This window comes from Lampetra planeri, unplaced genomic scaffold (genome assembly GCF_965212315.1).
Source record: "Lampetra planeri unplaced genomic scaffold, kcLamPlan1.2.h2 scaffold_2039, whole genome shotgun sequence".
Classification (NCBI taxonomy): Eukaryota; Metazoa; Chordata; class Hyperoartia; order Petromyzontiformes; family Petromyzontidae; genus Lampetra; species Lampetra planeri.
In genome coordinates, this window is record NW_027614796.1 from 1 (window position 1) to 14,594 (window position 14,594).

General features: G+C 59.6%; 2 protein-coding genes across 2 annotated transcripts; one reads left to right on the forward strand and one right to left on the reverse strand.

Moving 5' to 3' along the window:
• Positions 1-146: 146 nt before the first annotated feature.
• LOC144740310 (uncharacterized) lies at positions 147-2,983 on the reverse strand (the record flags this gene model as incomplete). Its single annotated transcript, XM_078623180.1, has 4 exons — positions 2,679-2,983; positions 1,776-2,097; positions 493-567; positions 147-290 (listed from the first exon to the last, which is right to left on the reverse strand). Coding segments are annotated over exons 2-4 (538 nt in total), but the record flags the coding sequence as incomplete, so codon positions are not given.
• Positions 2,984-5,500: 2,517 nt separating this feature from the next.
• FKTN (fukutin) lies at positions 5,501-8,700 on the forward strand. The gene is made up of 3 exons (XM_078623181.1): positions 5,501-6,302; positions 6,394-6,956; positions 7,289-8,700. The coding sequence occupies exons 1-3, from the start codon at positions 5,501-5,503 to the stop codon at positions 7,631-7,633; spliced, it is 1,710 nt and encodes a 569-aa protein (XP_078479307.1). The 3' UTR covers positions 7,634-8,700.
• The last annotated feature ends 5,894 nt before the right edge of the window (positions 8,701-14,594 follow it).

Consider the following 14,594-nt stretch of genomic DNA (forward strand, 5'->3'; position numbering starts at 1 on the left):
GGAGGTGGTGGGAACGTCCTCCACGGGAGCCGGGCGGGCAGCGGAGATCGCCGGGGGGGGCACCCCTTCCAGAGACCCCGAGAATCTCCGCTGTGAACGACGCTCGGGTTGGGGGTGAGTGGTGTGCTGAGCTGCTGGTTGGGTGCTGTGGTGGGTGAGTTGTTGTTGTTGGTGGTGGTGGTTGGTGCCAGGCAGAGTTGGCGGGGGGGTGCAGGCCCTGTAGAGTAGCGGTGGGGGGCCCATGGGGGGCACTCCGGAGTAAGCGGAGTACGAATGGGGGGCCTCACGACCTGTGTGGGAGAGGGGGGGGGTAGGTTAGGGGTGGAGTGGTAGGGGTGGAGTGGTAGGGGTGGAGAGGTAGGGGTGGAGTGGTAGAGTGGTAGGGGTGGAGTGGTAGGGGTAGAGTGGGTAGTGGTAGGGGTAGTGGTAGAGTGGTAGGAGTAGTGGTAGAGTGGTAGGAGTAGTGGTAGAGTGGTAGTGGTAGTGCCTTACCGCTGGGGTCGTAGGTGACCCCATCTCCGGGACCCTGGAAACTCAGACGACGGCTGAGCGGGTGAGAGGCATGTCCTGTAGGGGGAGACATGTCACGCTCACCGCTCGCTCACCGCTCGCTCACCGCTCGCTCACCGCTCGCTCACCACACTCACCGCTCGCTCACCACACTCACCGCTCGCTCACCACACTCACCGTTCGCTCACCACACTCACCGCTCGCTCACCACACTCACCGCTCGCTCACCACACTCACCGCTCGCTCACCGCTCGCTCACCGCTCGCTCACCGCTCGCTCACCGCTCGCTCACCGCTCGCTCACCACACTCACCACACTCACCACTCGCTCACCACACTCACCACTAGTTCACCACACTCACCACTCGCTCACCACACTCACCACTCGCTCACCACACCCGCTCATAACTCACCCCACCACCCCACAACACTCACCCCACCACCCCCCACTCACCCCACCACACTCACCCCACCACCCCCACCACACTCACCCCACCACACTCACTCACTCACTCACCACACTCACCACACCACCACACTCACCCCACCACCCTCACCCCCACCACCCACACCCACACTCACTCACCCCACCACACTCACCCCACCACACACACCCACACTCACTCACCCCACCACACTCACCCCACCACACACACCACACTCACCCCACCACACCCCACCCCACCACACTCACCCCACCACCCCCACCACACTCACCACACTCTCCCCACCACACTCACCCCACCACACTCACTCACTCACTCACCACACTCACCACACCACCACACTCACCCCACCACCCTCACCCCCACCACCCACACCCACACTCACTCACCCCACCACACTCACCCCACCACACACACCCACACTCACTCACCCCACCACACTCACCCCACCACACACACCACACTCACCCCACCACACCCCACCCCACCACACTCACCCCACCACCCCCACCACACTCACCACACTCTCCCCACCACACTCACCCCACCACACTCACCACACTCTCCCCACCACACTCACCCCACCCCACCCACCACACCACACTCACCCCACCCACCACACCACACTCACCCCACCACACTCACCCCACCCCACCCACCACACCACACTCACCACACCACACTCACCCCACCACACTCACCTCACCCCACCACCCTCACCCCACCCCACCCACCACACCCACCCCACCCACCACACTCACCACACCCACCACACTCACCACACCCACCACACTCACCACACCCACCCCACCACACTCACCAGGTGAGCAGCAGGAGGAGGACGAGGATGAGGGTGAGGAGGGTGAGGGGGAGCAGGAGGAGGCTGTGGCCACGTTCACAGGAGCCACCGAAGACGCGGCACCATCAGACGCCGGCCTCTGATGGTGGTGGTGGTGGTGCTGTTGTTGTGGTTGTTGCGGTTGTTGTGGTTGTTGTTGTGGTTGTGGTGGCCTCATGCGACGCTGCACGGCGGCCACGATCCGCTCGCCCTGAGCGTCCAGGTAGCCCATCTTGGCGATGAACGCAAGAGCCGGGTCGAGCCCACGGCTGTTGGTCTGTCGTAGCGCAGCTACTGCCATGTCCTGTGGTGGGGGGGTGGTGGTGGGGGGGTGGTGGTGGGGGGGTGGTGGTGGGGGGGGAGGTGGTGGGGGGGTGGTGGTGGGGGGGGGGGTGAAGGGGGTGGTGGGGGGGGTGGGGGGGGGTGGTGGGGGGGGGGGTGGGGGGGGGTGGTGGGGGGGGGGGTGGTGGGGGGGTGGTGGGGGGGGGGGGGTGGTGGGGGGGGTGGTGGGGGGGGTGGTGGGGGGGGTGGTGGGGGGGGTGGTGTGGGGTGGTGGGGGGGGTGGTGGGGGGGGTGGTGGGGGGGGTGGTGTGGGGTGGTGTGGGGTGGTGGGGGGGGGGACAATCACGTGGTGAGGGAGTTGGTGAGTTAACCCGTACCTCCACCCCCCCACCACCCCCCAGTCTCCCCCCCCCCCACCACCCCGTGTCTCTCCCCCCACCACCAGCGTCTCCCCCCCCCCACCACCCACCAGTGTCTCCCCCCCACCACCCCCCAGTGTCCCTCCCCACCACCACCACCCCTACTACCCCCCAGTGTCTCCCCCCCCCCACCACAACCGTCTCCCCCCACCACCACCCCCCCCACCACCACCCTGAGCCTCACCTGTGCCACGCCTGCCCTCACCAAGTCTGCCAGCAGCTGTCTGTTCACGTCTCCCCCCGCTCCTCCTCCTCCTCCTCCACTGCTCCCGTGTCTCCCCGCGGACTCTCCCTGCTGCCCCTGCTGCCCCTGCTGCTGCTGCTGCCCATCAGCCGCGAAGGGCAACAGCGAGTTCCGTATCTCCTGCAGAGCTTTCTGATGCGAACCGAAGCGCTGCTGTTGTTGATGTTGTTGTTGTACCCACGGGCCCCCCGCGCTTGCCTGAGCGCCTCCCCGGGGCGACGCCGCCTCTACCCCCGGCGGGCTTGGCTAGGCAAGGCGCGGGCTGAGCCGAGGCCCCCGACGCCTCGGAGCCGCCGCGGAGGCCGCGAATGTTGTCGCGGATTTCTTGCAGCATCTGGCGGCTGCTGGGAGGGTACGGAGACGCCGGGAATGTCTTGGGCCTCATCGTTGTTGTTGTTGTGGTGGTTGTGGTTGTTGTTGTTGGCCTAGGCCCGGACTCTGTTCCCCTTAAACCCTAACCCGGGGGGACCCGCCGCTTCTCGTTTCCTTGATGCTGCGTGATGACGTCACGCGCGGCAACGCCGATCTTGCGCGATGACGTCACGGCGCGACGCTCAATGCTTCTCGACGGGAGGTGGGAAACGTGCGCGATGACGTCACCGCGAGACGTCGCCGCCCCCAGCCCCTCCCCCCTCGCCCCCCCATCCGTGAGTTGGAATGGGGAAGGACGTGGGGTGCGTGATGACGTCACCACGCCCGTGTTAGTCCGTGCGCGGTGACGTCACCACGCCCGTGTTAGTCCGTGCGCGGTGAGGTCACCACGCCCGGGTTCCTCCGTGCGCGGTGACGTCACCACGCCCTGGTTCGTTCGTGCGCTGTGACGTCACCACGCCCTGGTTCGTTCGTGCGCTGTGACGTCACCACGCCCGTGTTCGTCCGTGCGCGGTGACGTCACCACGCCCGGGTTCCTCCGTGCGCGGTGACGTCACCACGCCCGGGTTCGTCCGTGCGCGGTGACGTCACCGCGCCCGGGTTTCTCCGTGCGCGGTGACGTCACCACGTCCAGGTTCCTCCGTGCGCGGTGACGTCACCGCGCCGGATTAGTGCGCTGTGACGTCACCACGCCCGGGTTCGTCCGTGCGCGGTGACGTCACCACGCCCGGGTTCGTCCGTGCGCGGTGACGTCACCACCCCCCCTGGTTCGCCTGTGCGCGGTGACGTCACCACGCCCAGGTTCCTCCGTTCGTGGTGACGTCACCACGCCCGGGTTAGTCCGTGCGCGGTGACGTCACCGCGTCCGGATTCGTGCGCGGTGACGTCACCGCGTCCGGATTCGTGCGCGGTGACGTCACCGCGCGCTCACCCCCCCCCCCACCCACCCAAGATGGCCGTCCCTCTCATCTCACCGTTCCCGCTGTTCGCGCTTTAAACTCGAACGTGATTGAAAGGGACGTTCTCCATCAAACTAAATCTTCGCAACTCCTCAGCCGTCGTTAGCACTCGCGACTTTACCTCAAAAGTCACTTTAGTTTTGCGTTTAAATCGTTTTTATTTGTTTATTTATTCTCCCCCCCCCCCCCTCACGTCACCGCTCAGAACTCGCCCAGGCAGCGGGAGAGTGGAGCAGGTGGTGGTGGTGGTGGTTGTTGTTGTGGTTAAGGTGGTTGTTGTTAAGGTGGTGGTTGTGATAAGGTGGTTGTGGTTAAGGTGGTGGTTAAGGTGGTTGTGGTTAAGGTTGTTGTGGTTAAGGTGGTTGTTGTGGTTAAGGTGGTGGTTGTCGTTGTTGTGGTTAAGGCGGTGGTTGTGCTTAAGGTGGTGGTTGTGATTGTTGTGGTAAGGTGGTTGTGGTTATGGTGGTGGTTGTGGGGAGTGGTGGTGCAGTGGTTAGCGGCCACGCTGCTGTACTCAGCCGCCACCACCACGTGACAGCAGCGATTATCTGAATCGGTAGCTGAGAAATCCTCTAGGTCGACTCAGCCTCAAATGAGTAACTGGTGTAGCGTGGTGGTGGTGTAGTGGTGGTGGTGTAGTGGTGGTGGTGTAGTGGTGGTGTTGTAGCGTGGTGGTGTAGTGGTGGTGGTGGTGTAGTGATGGTGGTGGTGTAGTGGTGGTGTTGTGGTGGTGGTGTTGTAGTGAACATCGCGAGCACTGGGGGAGAGACAAAGGCGGCCGGGCGTGGTGGTTGTGGTGGTGGTTGTGGTGGTGCTGGTTGCCACCCACCCCCTCTGTGTGTAGCCACAGTGCCGGTAGCCTTCAGACGCTGCTGCTGCTGCTCGCTACTAACAGCACTTGCCCCTACAGCCTGCTAGAGGCTACCTGGGGGAGCTTTGTCTGTGTGTGTGTGTAACAACACCTGCCCCTACAGCCTGCTAGAGGCTACCTGGGGGAGCTTTGTCTGTGTGTGTGTCACAGCACTTGCCCCTACAGCCTGCTAGAGGCTACCCGGGGGAGCTTTGTCTGTGTGTGTAACAGCACTTGCCCCTACAGCCCTGCTAGAGGCTACCTGGGGGAGCTTTGTCTGTGTGTGTGTAACAGCACTTGCCCCTACAGCCCTGCTAGAGGCTACACGGGGGAGCTTTGTCTGTGTGTGTAACAGCACTTGCCCCTACAGCCTGCTAGAGGCTACACGGGGGAGCTTTGTATCTGTGTCACTGCACTTGCCCCTACAGCCTGCTAGAGGCTACCTGGGGGAGCTTTGCCTGTGTGTGTCACAGCACTTGCCCCTACAGCCCTGCTAGAGGCTACACGGGGGAGCTTTGGTAGAGTTGACAAGTCGCCCACAAGTCGCCCACAAGTCGCCCACGGGTCTGAGCGTCGCCCGCATGAGTCGCCCGCCCCCCCGCGTCGCCCTGGCAACGGCCCTGGCCGTCGCCGTGGCGACCGCCCTCCTCTTCCTCCACCTGCAGCTCCGTCTCCACGGCAACGCCTCGGCCCTGGGGACCGGGGGGGCGACGGCGACGACGGATGACGACGACGACCCGACGGACGACTACGAGGCCCGGGAGACGGTGGCCGACTTCGCCAGAGTCGCCCGTTCCCTCGGCGTCCACCCGACGCTCATCGACCCCCGCGTCCTAGCGGCCCTGGCGGAGGCCGACGATCCGAAACGTCGGACGACGGAGATGATGGACGACCGCGGGGGTCCGCTGTGCGTCGCCCGCGACTCCACCTCCTTTGCGCTCCTCGAGTCGTCCTGGGCCGGGGCCCGAGGGCCGCTACTTGCCGCCTTCCGCGGGCGGTTGAGCTGGCGCTGCGTAGTCGCCCGCGGGGTCGACCCCCGGGTGGACGATCCGGCGGCCGCGTCGCCGCCCAGCGTCGACCTCCACGTCCTCCTGCAGCCTCCTCCTCGTCGTCGTCCTCGTAGTCGTCCATCGCCGGCGTCCACCAACTCCTCCTCGTGCCGCTCGACGCGTCGTCACCTCGTCCACATCGTCATCCTGTACGCGCGGGGCTACTCGGCCACGTTCACCGACTCCACCACGTCCACCACCTCGTCCACCACACCGTCGTCCACCAGGTCGTCGTCCACGCGCCTCCTCTGGTTCGGGGCGCTCCGAGCCCGAGGCCTGGCGGAGCGCCGGAGCCTCCGTCGCCTGGACGCCGACCTCGCCCGCCTCAGCTACGGCCGCCACCCCGGGGCCTTCCCCTCCTACCTCCTGTACTCCACTTCCACCTCCTCCACCTCCTCCTCCACCCCAGCTCCCCTCCTCCTGAGCGGCGTCCCCCTCGCCCTCCCGGCCGCCCCCCCCGGCCCGCTTCGTGCGCGAGGCCGCAGCCTCACGCTTCCTCGAGTGCGACCGCGACGCCGCACGACGCTACCGCCGGGAGTTCCCGGACGGCGACGGCCGCGACGGGAGCCGCGACGGGAGCCGCCAGTTCCGCAGAGGGGCGCGGACGGCCCTCCTGGAGGCGGGGGCGGCCCTCGCCTCGGTGGGGGCGCCCCACTGGGTGAGCAGCGGCACCTGCCTGGGCTGGCTGCGTCAGTGCGACGTGATCGCAGCCAGCGGCGACGTCGACATTGGGGTGTGGGCCGCAGACTTCTCGCCGGCTCTGCTGGCCGCCCTCCTGGGGCGCGGGTTCCGCCTGCGGCACAAGTTCGGCCTGGTGCAGGACGGGCTCGAGCTGTCGCTGGTGGGGCCCGCGCCGCCAGGAGGCGGAGGTGGTGGTGCTGGTGGTGGAGTGAAGTTGGACGTGTTTTTCTTCTACGAAGAGGCGGACGATGAGGGCGGTGGTGGTGGTGGTGGTGGCGGTGGGGGTGGAGATGAAGGTGGTCGTGGGGTCCGTGGCGGTGGTAGGGGTGGTGGTGGTGGGGGTGGCGGTGGTGGTGGTGGGGGTGTTGGGGGTGGTGGTGGTGGGGGTGGCGGTGGGGGTGGTGGCGGCGGTGGTGGTGGGGGTGGTGGCGGTGGGGGTGGTGGTGGTGATGGTGGTGGAGATGGAGGTGGTGGTGTGGTCCGTGGAGATGGAGGTGGTGGTGGTGGTGGGGGGTGGCGGTGGGGGTGGTGGTGGCGGCGGTGGTAGGGGTGGTGGGGGTGGTGGAGGTGGTCGTGAGGTCCGTGGAGGAGGTGGTGGAGCAGGAGGAGGAGTTGGTGGTGGAGGCGGGTGGCGGTGGTGGAGGTGGCGGCGGTGGTGGAGCAGGACTTGGTGGCGATGGTAGAGCAGGCGGAGGCGGCGTTGGAGGCCGCCGTGGGCCCGTGTGGAACGGCGGCACCCAGAGCCGCACTGGCCTCCGCTTTGAGTTCTCCTTCGGCCGCTTCTCGCTGTGCCGCGCGCTGCTGCTGGGGGTGCCCGTGTCCGTGCCGTGCCCGCCGCGCCCCTACGTGGAGGCCAACTACGGGCCCGGCTGGCGAAGGCCGCCAACGCGACCCTGGGACTGGAAGCGGTCGGCCTTCAACGTGCGCCCGGCAGGGGCCTGGAGCCCTCGCGACGCACAGAGGGCCGTGCAGACCTTCCTCTAGCTAGCGGGCTTTCCCTCTAGCGGCCCGTGATGACTTGGCGGGTACCTTTGGGAGGGTACCGCTTGGGGGGGTACCACTGGGGGTACCACTAGAGGTACCAGAGACTTCTCAAGAGGGTACCAGAGCCCTCTCTACGAACCGGCGATGGTCCCTGACTCCAAAGAGATTCGCAAAACTCCCTCTAGCCGGAGCCTGCGGCCTACGGACGGTGATGACTTGGCGGGTCACTCCGGGGTTTACCTCTGGGGGTACCTCTGGGGGTACCAGAGACTTCTCAAGAGGGTACCAGAGCCCTCTCTACGAACCGGCGATGGTGCCTGACTCTTTGGGAGATTCGCAAAACTCCCTCTAGCCCGGTGGAGCCTGCAGCCTACGGACGGTGGTGACTTGGCGGGTACCTTTGGGAGGGTACCACTAGGGGTACCACTAGGGGTACCTCTGGGGGTACCACTAGAGGTACCAGTGACTTCTCAAGAGGGTACCAGAGCTCTCTCTACGGACCGGGGATGGTCCCTGACTCTTTGGGAGATTCGCAAAACTCCCTCTAGCCGGAGCCTGCGGCCTACGGACGGTGATGACTTGGCGGGTCACTCCGGGGGGTACCACTGGGGGTACCTCTGGGGGTACCAGAGACTTCTCAAGAGGGTACCAGAGCCCTCTCTACGGACCGGCGATGGTCCCTGACTCTTTGGGAGATTCGCAAAACTCCCTCTAGCCCGGTGGAGCCTGCGGCCTACGGACGGTGGTGACTTGGCGGGTACCTTTGGGAGGGTACCACTAGGGGTACCACTAGGGGTACCTCTGGGGGGTACCACTAGAGGTACCAGAGACTTCTCAAGAGGGTACCAGAGCCCTCTCTACGGACCGACGATGGTGCCTGACTCTTTGGGAGATTCGCAAAACTCCCTCTAGCCCGGTGGAGCCTGCGGCCTACGGACGGTGGTGACTTGGCGGGTCACTCCGGGAGAACTTGACTCTGACGTCACCCTGACGTCACGCTCACTGTGACGTCACTGACTCGTGACGTCATTCTCACTGTGATGTCAATACAAAACACCTCCACTCTCCCCGCCTCTCGACGCTCTGGTCTCAGTTTCTGTGTGAGTCTCTGGGTCTCTGTGTGAGTCTGTGTGAGTCTATGGGTCTCTGTGTGAGTCTGTGGGTCTCTGTGTGAGTCTCTGTGTGAGTCTCTGTGTGAGTCTCTGGGTCTCTGTGTGAGTCTCTGGCTCTCTGTGTGAATCTCTGAGTCTCTGTGTGAGTCTATGGTTCTCTGTGTGAGTCTGTGGGTCTCTGTGTGAGTCTCTGTGTGAGTCTCTGGGTCTCTGTGTGAGTCTCTGGGTCTCTGTGTGAGTCTCTGGGTCTCTGTGTGAGTCTCTGTGTAAGTCTCTGGGTCTCTGTGTGAGTCTCTGGGTCTCAGTGTGAGTCTCAGTGTGAGTCTCTGGGTCTCTGTGTGAGTCTGTGGGTCTCTGTGTGAGTCTCTGGGTCTCTGTGTGAGTCTCTGGGTCTCTGTGTGAGTCTCTGGGTCTTAGTGTGAGTCTCAGTGTGAGTCTCTGTGTGAGTCTCTGGGTCTATGTGTGAGTCTCTGGGTCTCTGTGTGAGTCTCTGGGTCTCTGTGTGAGTCTGGGTCTCTGTGTGAGTCTCTGGGTCTCTGTGTGAGTCTCTGTGTGAGTCTGTGGGTCTCTGTGTGAGTCTCTGGGTCTCTGTGTGAGTCTGTGGGTCTCAGTGTGAGAGTCTGGGTCTCTGTGTGAGTCTCTGGGTCTCTGTGTGAGTCTCTGGGTCTCTGTGTGAGTCTCTGGGTCTCTGTGTGAGTCTATGGGTCTCTGTGTGAGAGTCTGGGTCTCCGTGTGAGTCTGTGGGTCTCTGTGAGAGTCTCTGGGTCTCTTGTGTGAGTCTCTGGGTCTCTGTGTGAGTCTCTGGGTCTCTGTGTGAGTCTCTGGGTCTCTGTGTGAGTCTCTGGGTCTCTGTGTGAGTCTATGGGTCTCTGTGTGAGAGTCTGGGTCTCCGTGTGAGTCTCTGGGTCTCTGTGTGAGTCTCTGGGTCTCTGTGTGAGTCTCTGGGTCTCTGTGTGAGTCTCTGGGTCTCTGTGTGAGTCTCTGTGTGAGTCTCTGGGTCTCTGTGTGAGTCTCTGTGTGAGTCTCTGTGTGAGTCTCTGGGTCTCTGTGTGAGTCTATGGGTCTCTGTGTGAGTCTCTGGGTCTCTGTGTGAGTCTCTGTGTGAGTCTCTGGGTCTCTGTGTGAATCTCTGTGTGAGTCTCTGTGTGAGTCTCTGTGTGAGTCTCTGGGTCTCTGTGTGAGTCTCTGTGTGAGTCTCTGTGTAAGTCTCTGGGTCTCTGTGTGAGTCTCTGGGTCTCAGTGTGAGTCTCTGTGTGAGTCTCTGGGTCTCTGTGTGAGTCTGTGGGTCTCAGTGTGAGAGTCTGGGTCTCTGTGTGAGTCTGTGGGTCTCAGTGTGAGTCTCTGGGTCTCTGTGTGAGTCTCTGGGTCTCTGTGTGAGTCTCTGTGTGAGTCTGTGGGTCTCTGTGTGAGTCTCTGGGTCTCTGTGTGAGTCTGTGGGTCTCAGTGTGAGAGTCTGGGTCTCTGTGTGAGTCTCTGGGTCTCTGTGTGAGTCTGTGGGTCTCTGTGTGAGTCTCTGGGTCTCTGTGTGAGTCTGTGGGTCTCAGTGTGAGAGTCTGGGTCTCTGTGTGAGTCTGTGGGTCTCTGTGTGAGTCTCTGGGTCTCTGTGTGAGTCTCTGTGTGAGTCTGTGGGTCTCTGTGTGAGTCTCTGGGTCTCTGTGTGAGTCTGTGGGTCTCAGTGTGAGAGTCTGGGTCTGGTGGCCATGTTGCCTGGGGGGAGGGGACTTTAAAGCGGCCATGTTGCCTGGGGGGGGGAACTTCACGGTGGCCATGTTGCCTGGGGGGAGGGGACTTCACAGCGGCCATGTTGCCTGGGGGAGGGGAACTTCACGGCGGCCATGTTGCCTGGGGGGGGGGGAACTTCACGGTGGCCATGTTGCCTGGGGGGGGGGGGAACTTCACGGCGGCCATGTTGCCTGGGGGGGGGGGAACTTCACGGCAGCCATGTTGCCTGGGGGGGGGGAACTTCACGGCAGCCATGTTGCCTGGGGGGAGGGAACTTCACGGTGGCCATGTTGCCTGGGGGGAGGGGACTTTACAGCGGCCATGTTGCCTGGGGGGGGGAACTTCACGGTGGCCATGTTGCCTGGGGGGGGGAACTTCACGGTGGCCATGTTGCCTGGGGGGAGGGGACTTCACAGCGGCCATGTTGCCTGGGGGAGGGGAACTTCACGGCGGCCATGTTGCCTGGGGGGGGGGGGAACTTCACGGCGGCCATGTTGCCTGGGGGGGGGGGGAACTTCACGGTGGCCATGTTGCCTGGGGGGGGGGGGAACTTCACGGCGGCCATGTTGCCTGGGGGGGGGGGAACTTCACGGCGGCCATGTTGCCTGGGGGGGGGGAACTTCACGGTGGCCATGTTGCCTGGGGGGGGGGGAACTTCACGGCGGCCATGTTGCCTGGGGGGGGGGAACTTCACGGCGGCCATGTTGCCTGGGGGGGGGGGAACTTCACGGCGGCCATGTTGCTTGGGGGAGGGGAACTTCACGGCGGCCATGTTGCCTGGGGGGGGGGGGGGAACTTCACGGCGGCCATGTTGCCTGGGGGGGGGGGGGGGGAACTTCACGGCGGCCATGTTGCCTGGGGGGGGGAGACTTCACGGTGGCCATGTTGCCTGGGGGGGGGGGAACTTCACGGCGGCCATGTTGCCTGGGGGGGGGGGGAACTTCACGGCGGCCATGTTGCCTGGGGGGGCGAACTTCACGGCGGCCATGTTGCCTGGGGGGGGCAGACTTCACGGTGGCCATGTTGCTGCATAATGCACGGGCATGAGTAGCACTAATCACACACCTGCATTTCCCATGAATATGCTAAAAGCCTCTTGATATGCAAATTCTTTTGTCAAGGCGCCCTTTTCCCCCCTCCAACCCAGCTGATATACACGCTCCAAGCTTGGTGCTGTTTCATTCAGACGCTGTCGCCTCGACAGACCTGGTCTCCACCTGAGGACGGCTGCTTGCGTTGTGGCCGAAACGTCGTGAGAATTATTTTATTGTTTTATTTTTATTATTTTATTATGTTTTATTTTTATTATTTTATTATGTTTTATTTGTATTATGTTTTATTTTTATTATTTTATTATGTTTTATTTTTATTATTTTATTATGTTTTATTTGTATTATTTTATTGTTTTATTTTTATTATTTTATTATGTTTTATTTTTATTATGTTTTATTTTTATTATTTTATTGTTTCATTTTTATTATTTTATTATTTCCCTTCTACGTGGTGACTTTACCGAAAGAACCAAGAAGATGAATCCCTGCTGCAGTCACGAAAGAAGCTTTAATTCGATAATTATTTTATCATGTTTCATTTTTATTATTTTATTATTTCCCTTCTACGTGACTTTACCGAAAGAACCAAGACGATTAATTTATTATGTATTATTTTTATTATTTTATGTTTTATTTTTATTATTTTATGTTTTATTTTATTACGTATTATTTTTATTATTTTATGTTTTATTTTTATTCTTTTATTGTTTTATTTTATTATTTTATGTTTTATTTTATTACGTATTATTTTATTATGTTTTAATTTATTATTTTATTACTTCCCTTCTACGTGACGACTTTACCGAAAGAACCAAGAAGATGAATCCCTGCTGCTGCAGTCACGCAAGAAGCTTTGCATCGAAAAAAAAAGATGATGATGTTGATGATGATGACGATGATGATGTTGATGATGATGTTGATGACGATGATGTTGATGATGTTGATGATGATGTTGATGATGATGTTGATGATGATGTTGATGATGACGATGATGTTGATGATGATGTTGATGACGATGTTGATGATGTTGACGATGATGACGATGTTGATGATGATGTTGACGATGTTGATGATGTTGACGATGATGATGTTGTTGATGATGTTGACGATGATGTTGACGATGATGTTGATGATGTTGATGATGTTGACGATGATGTTGATGATGATGTTGATGATGATGTTGATGATGATGTTGATGATGATGATGTTGAACGGGGAGGATGCCATGCTGGAGTACTTTGCATCGAAACTGACGCTGAGTTCCTTGCGAGATTCGGTGTCACGGTCAGCAGAAGAGGCGCACCGAGGTCACGATGGGGGCGCATCCCTCCTCGTGGCACCCGCGTTTATTCGGGAAGTTTACAAAACGCGAGACTGGACGGGGCAACACACACGGACACAAGACTCACACAGACTCACACTGACTCACACAGACTCACACAGACACACACTGACTCACACAGACTCACAGAGACTCACTCAGAGACTCACACAGACACACACTGACTCACACAGACTCACACAGACTCACTCAGACACACACAGAGACTCACACTGACTCACACAGAGACTCACACTGACTCACACAGACTCACTCAGAGACTCACACAGACTCACTCAGACGCACTCAGAGACTCACACTGACTCACACTGACTCACTCAGAGACTCACTCAGACTCACACAGACTCACACAGACTCACACAGACTCACACTGACTCACACAGACACACACTGACTCACACTGACTCACAGAGACACACACTGACTCACACTGACTCACAGAGACTCACACAGACACACACTGACTCACACAGAGACTCACTCAGACTCAGATTCACGCTCACACACAGACTCACTCAGAGACTCACTCAGACTCACACAGACTCACTCAGAGACTCACTCAGAGACTCACACTGACTCACACAGAGACTCACTCAGACTCACTCCGAGACTCACACAGACTCACTCAGAGACTCACACAGACTCACACTGACTCACAGAGACTCACTCAGACTCACTCAGATTCACGCTCACACACAGACTCACAGAGACTCACACTGACTCACACAGAGACTCACTCAGACTCACACAGAGACTCACTCAGACTCACACAGAGACTCACTCAGACTCACACAGACTCACACAGACTCACTCAGACTCACTCAGAGCCTCACACTGACTCACTCAGAGACTCACACAGACTCACACAGACTCACACAGACTCACACAGAGACTCACTCAGAGACTCACACAGACTCACTCAGAAACTCACACAGACTCACTCAGACTCACCCAGACTCACTCAGACTCACACAGAGACTCACTCACTCACACAGACTCACACAGACTCACAGAGACTCACTCAGACTCACACAGACTCACACTGACCCATACACTCACAGACACCCACACAGACTCACACACACACAGACTCACGTATACTAGGACTCACACAAAGACAAAGATCCCCCGTACAGCCTTTTGACAGACCGTGAGGGCAAGTGCTGTCATCAGTAGCGAGTCGTAGTAGCACCTATGAAGGCCGGCACAGTGGCACACGAGGGGGTGGGTGGCCAGCACCACGCCCGGCCGCCTTTGTCTCCCCAGTGATAGCGATGTTTGCTACAATGATGGCGATGATGGTGGTGGTGGTGGTGATGGTGATGATGGCTCATAGTCCCATTGGCTGGTCGTCCCACTGGTCAACAAAGTCTGTCAAAGTCTCTCAAAGTCTCTCAAAGTCTCTCAACGTCTCTCAAAGTCTCTCAAAGTCTCTCAAAGTCTCTCAAAGTCTCTCAACGTCTCTCAAAGTCTCTCAAAGTCTCTCAAAGTCTCTCAACGTCTCTCAAAGTCTCTCAACGTCTCTCAAAGTCTCTCAACGTCTCTCAAAGTCTCTCAACGTCTCTCAAAGTCTCTCAAAGTCTCTCAAAGTCTCTCAAAGTCTCTCAACGTCTCTCAACGTCTCTCAAAGTCTCTCAAAGTCTCTCAAAGTCTCTCAACGTCTCTCAACGTCTCTCAAAGTCTCTCAAAGTCTCTCAACGTCTCTCAACGTCTCTCAACGTCTCTCAAAGTCT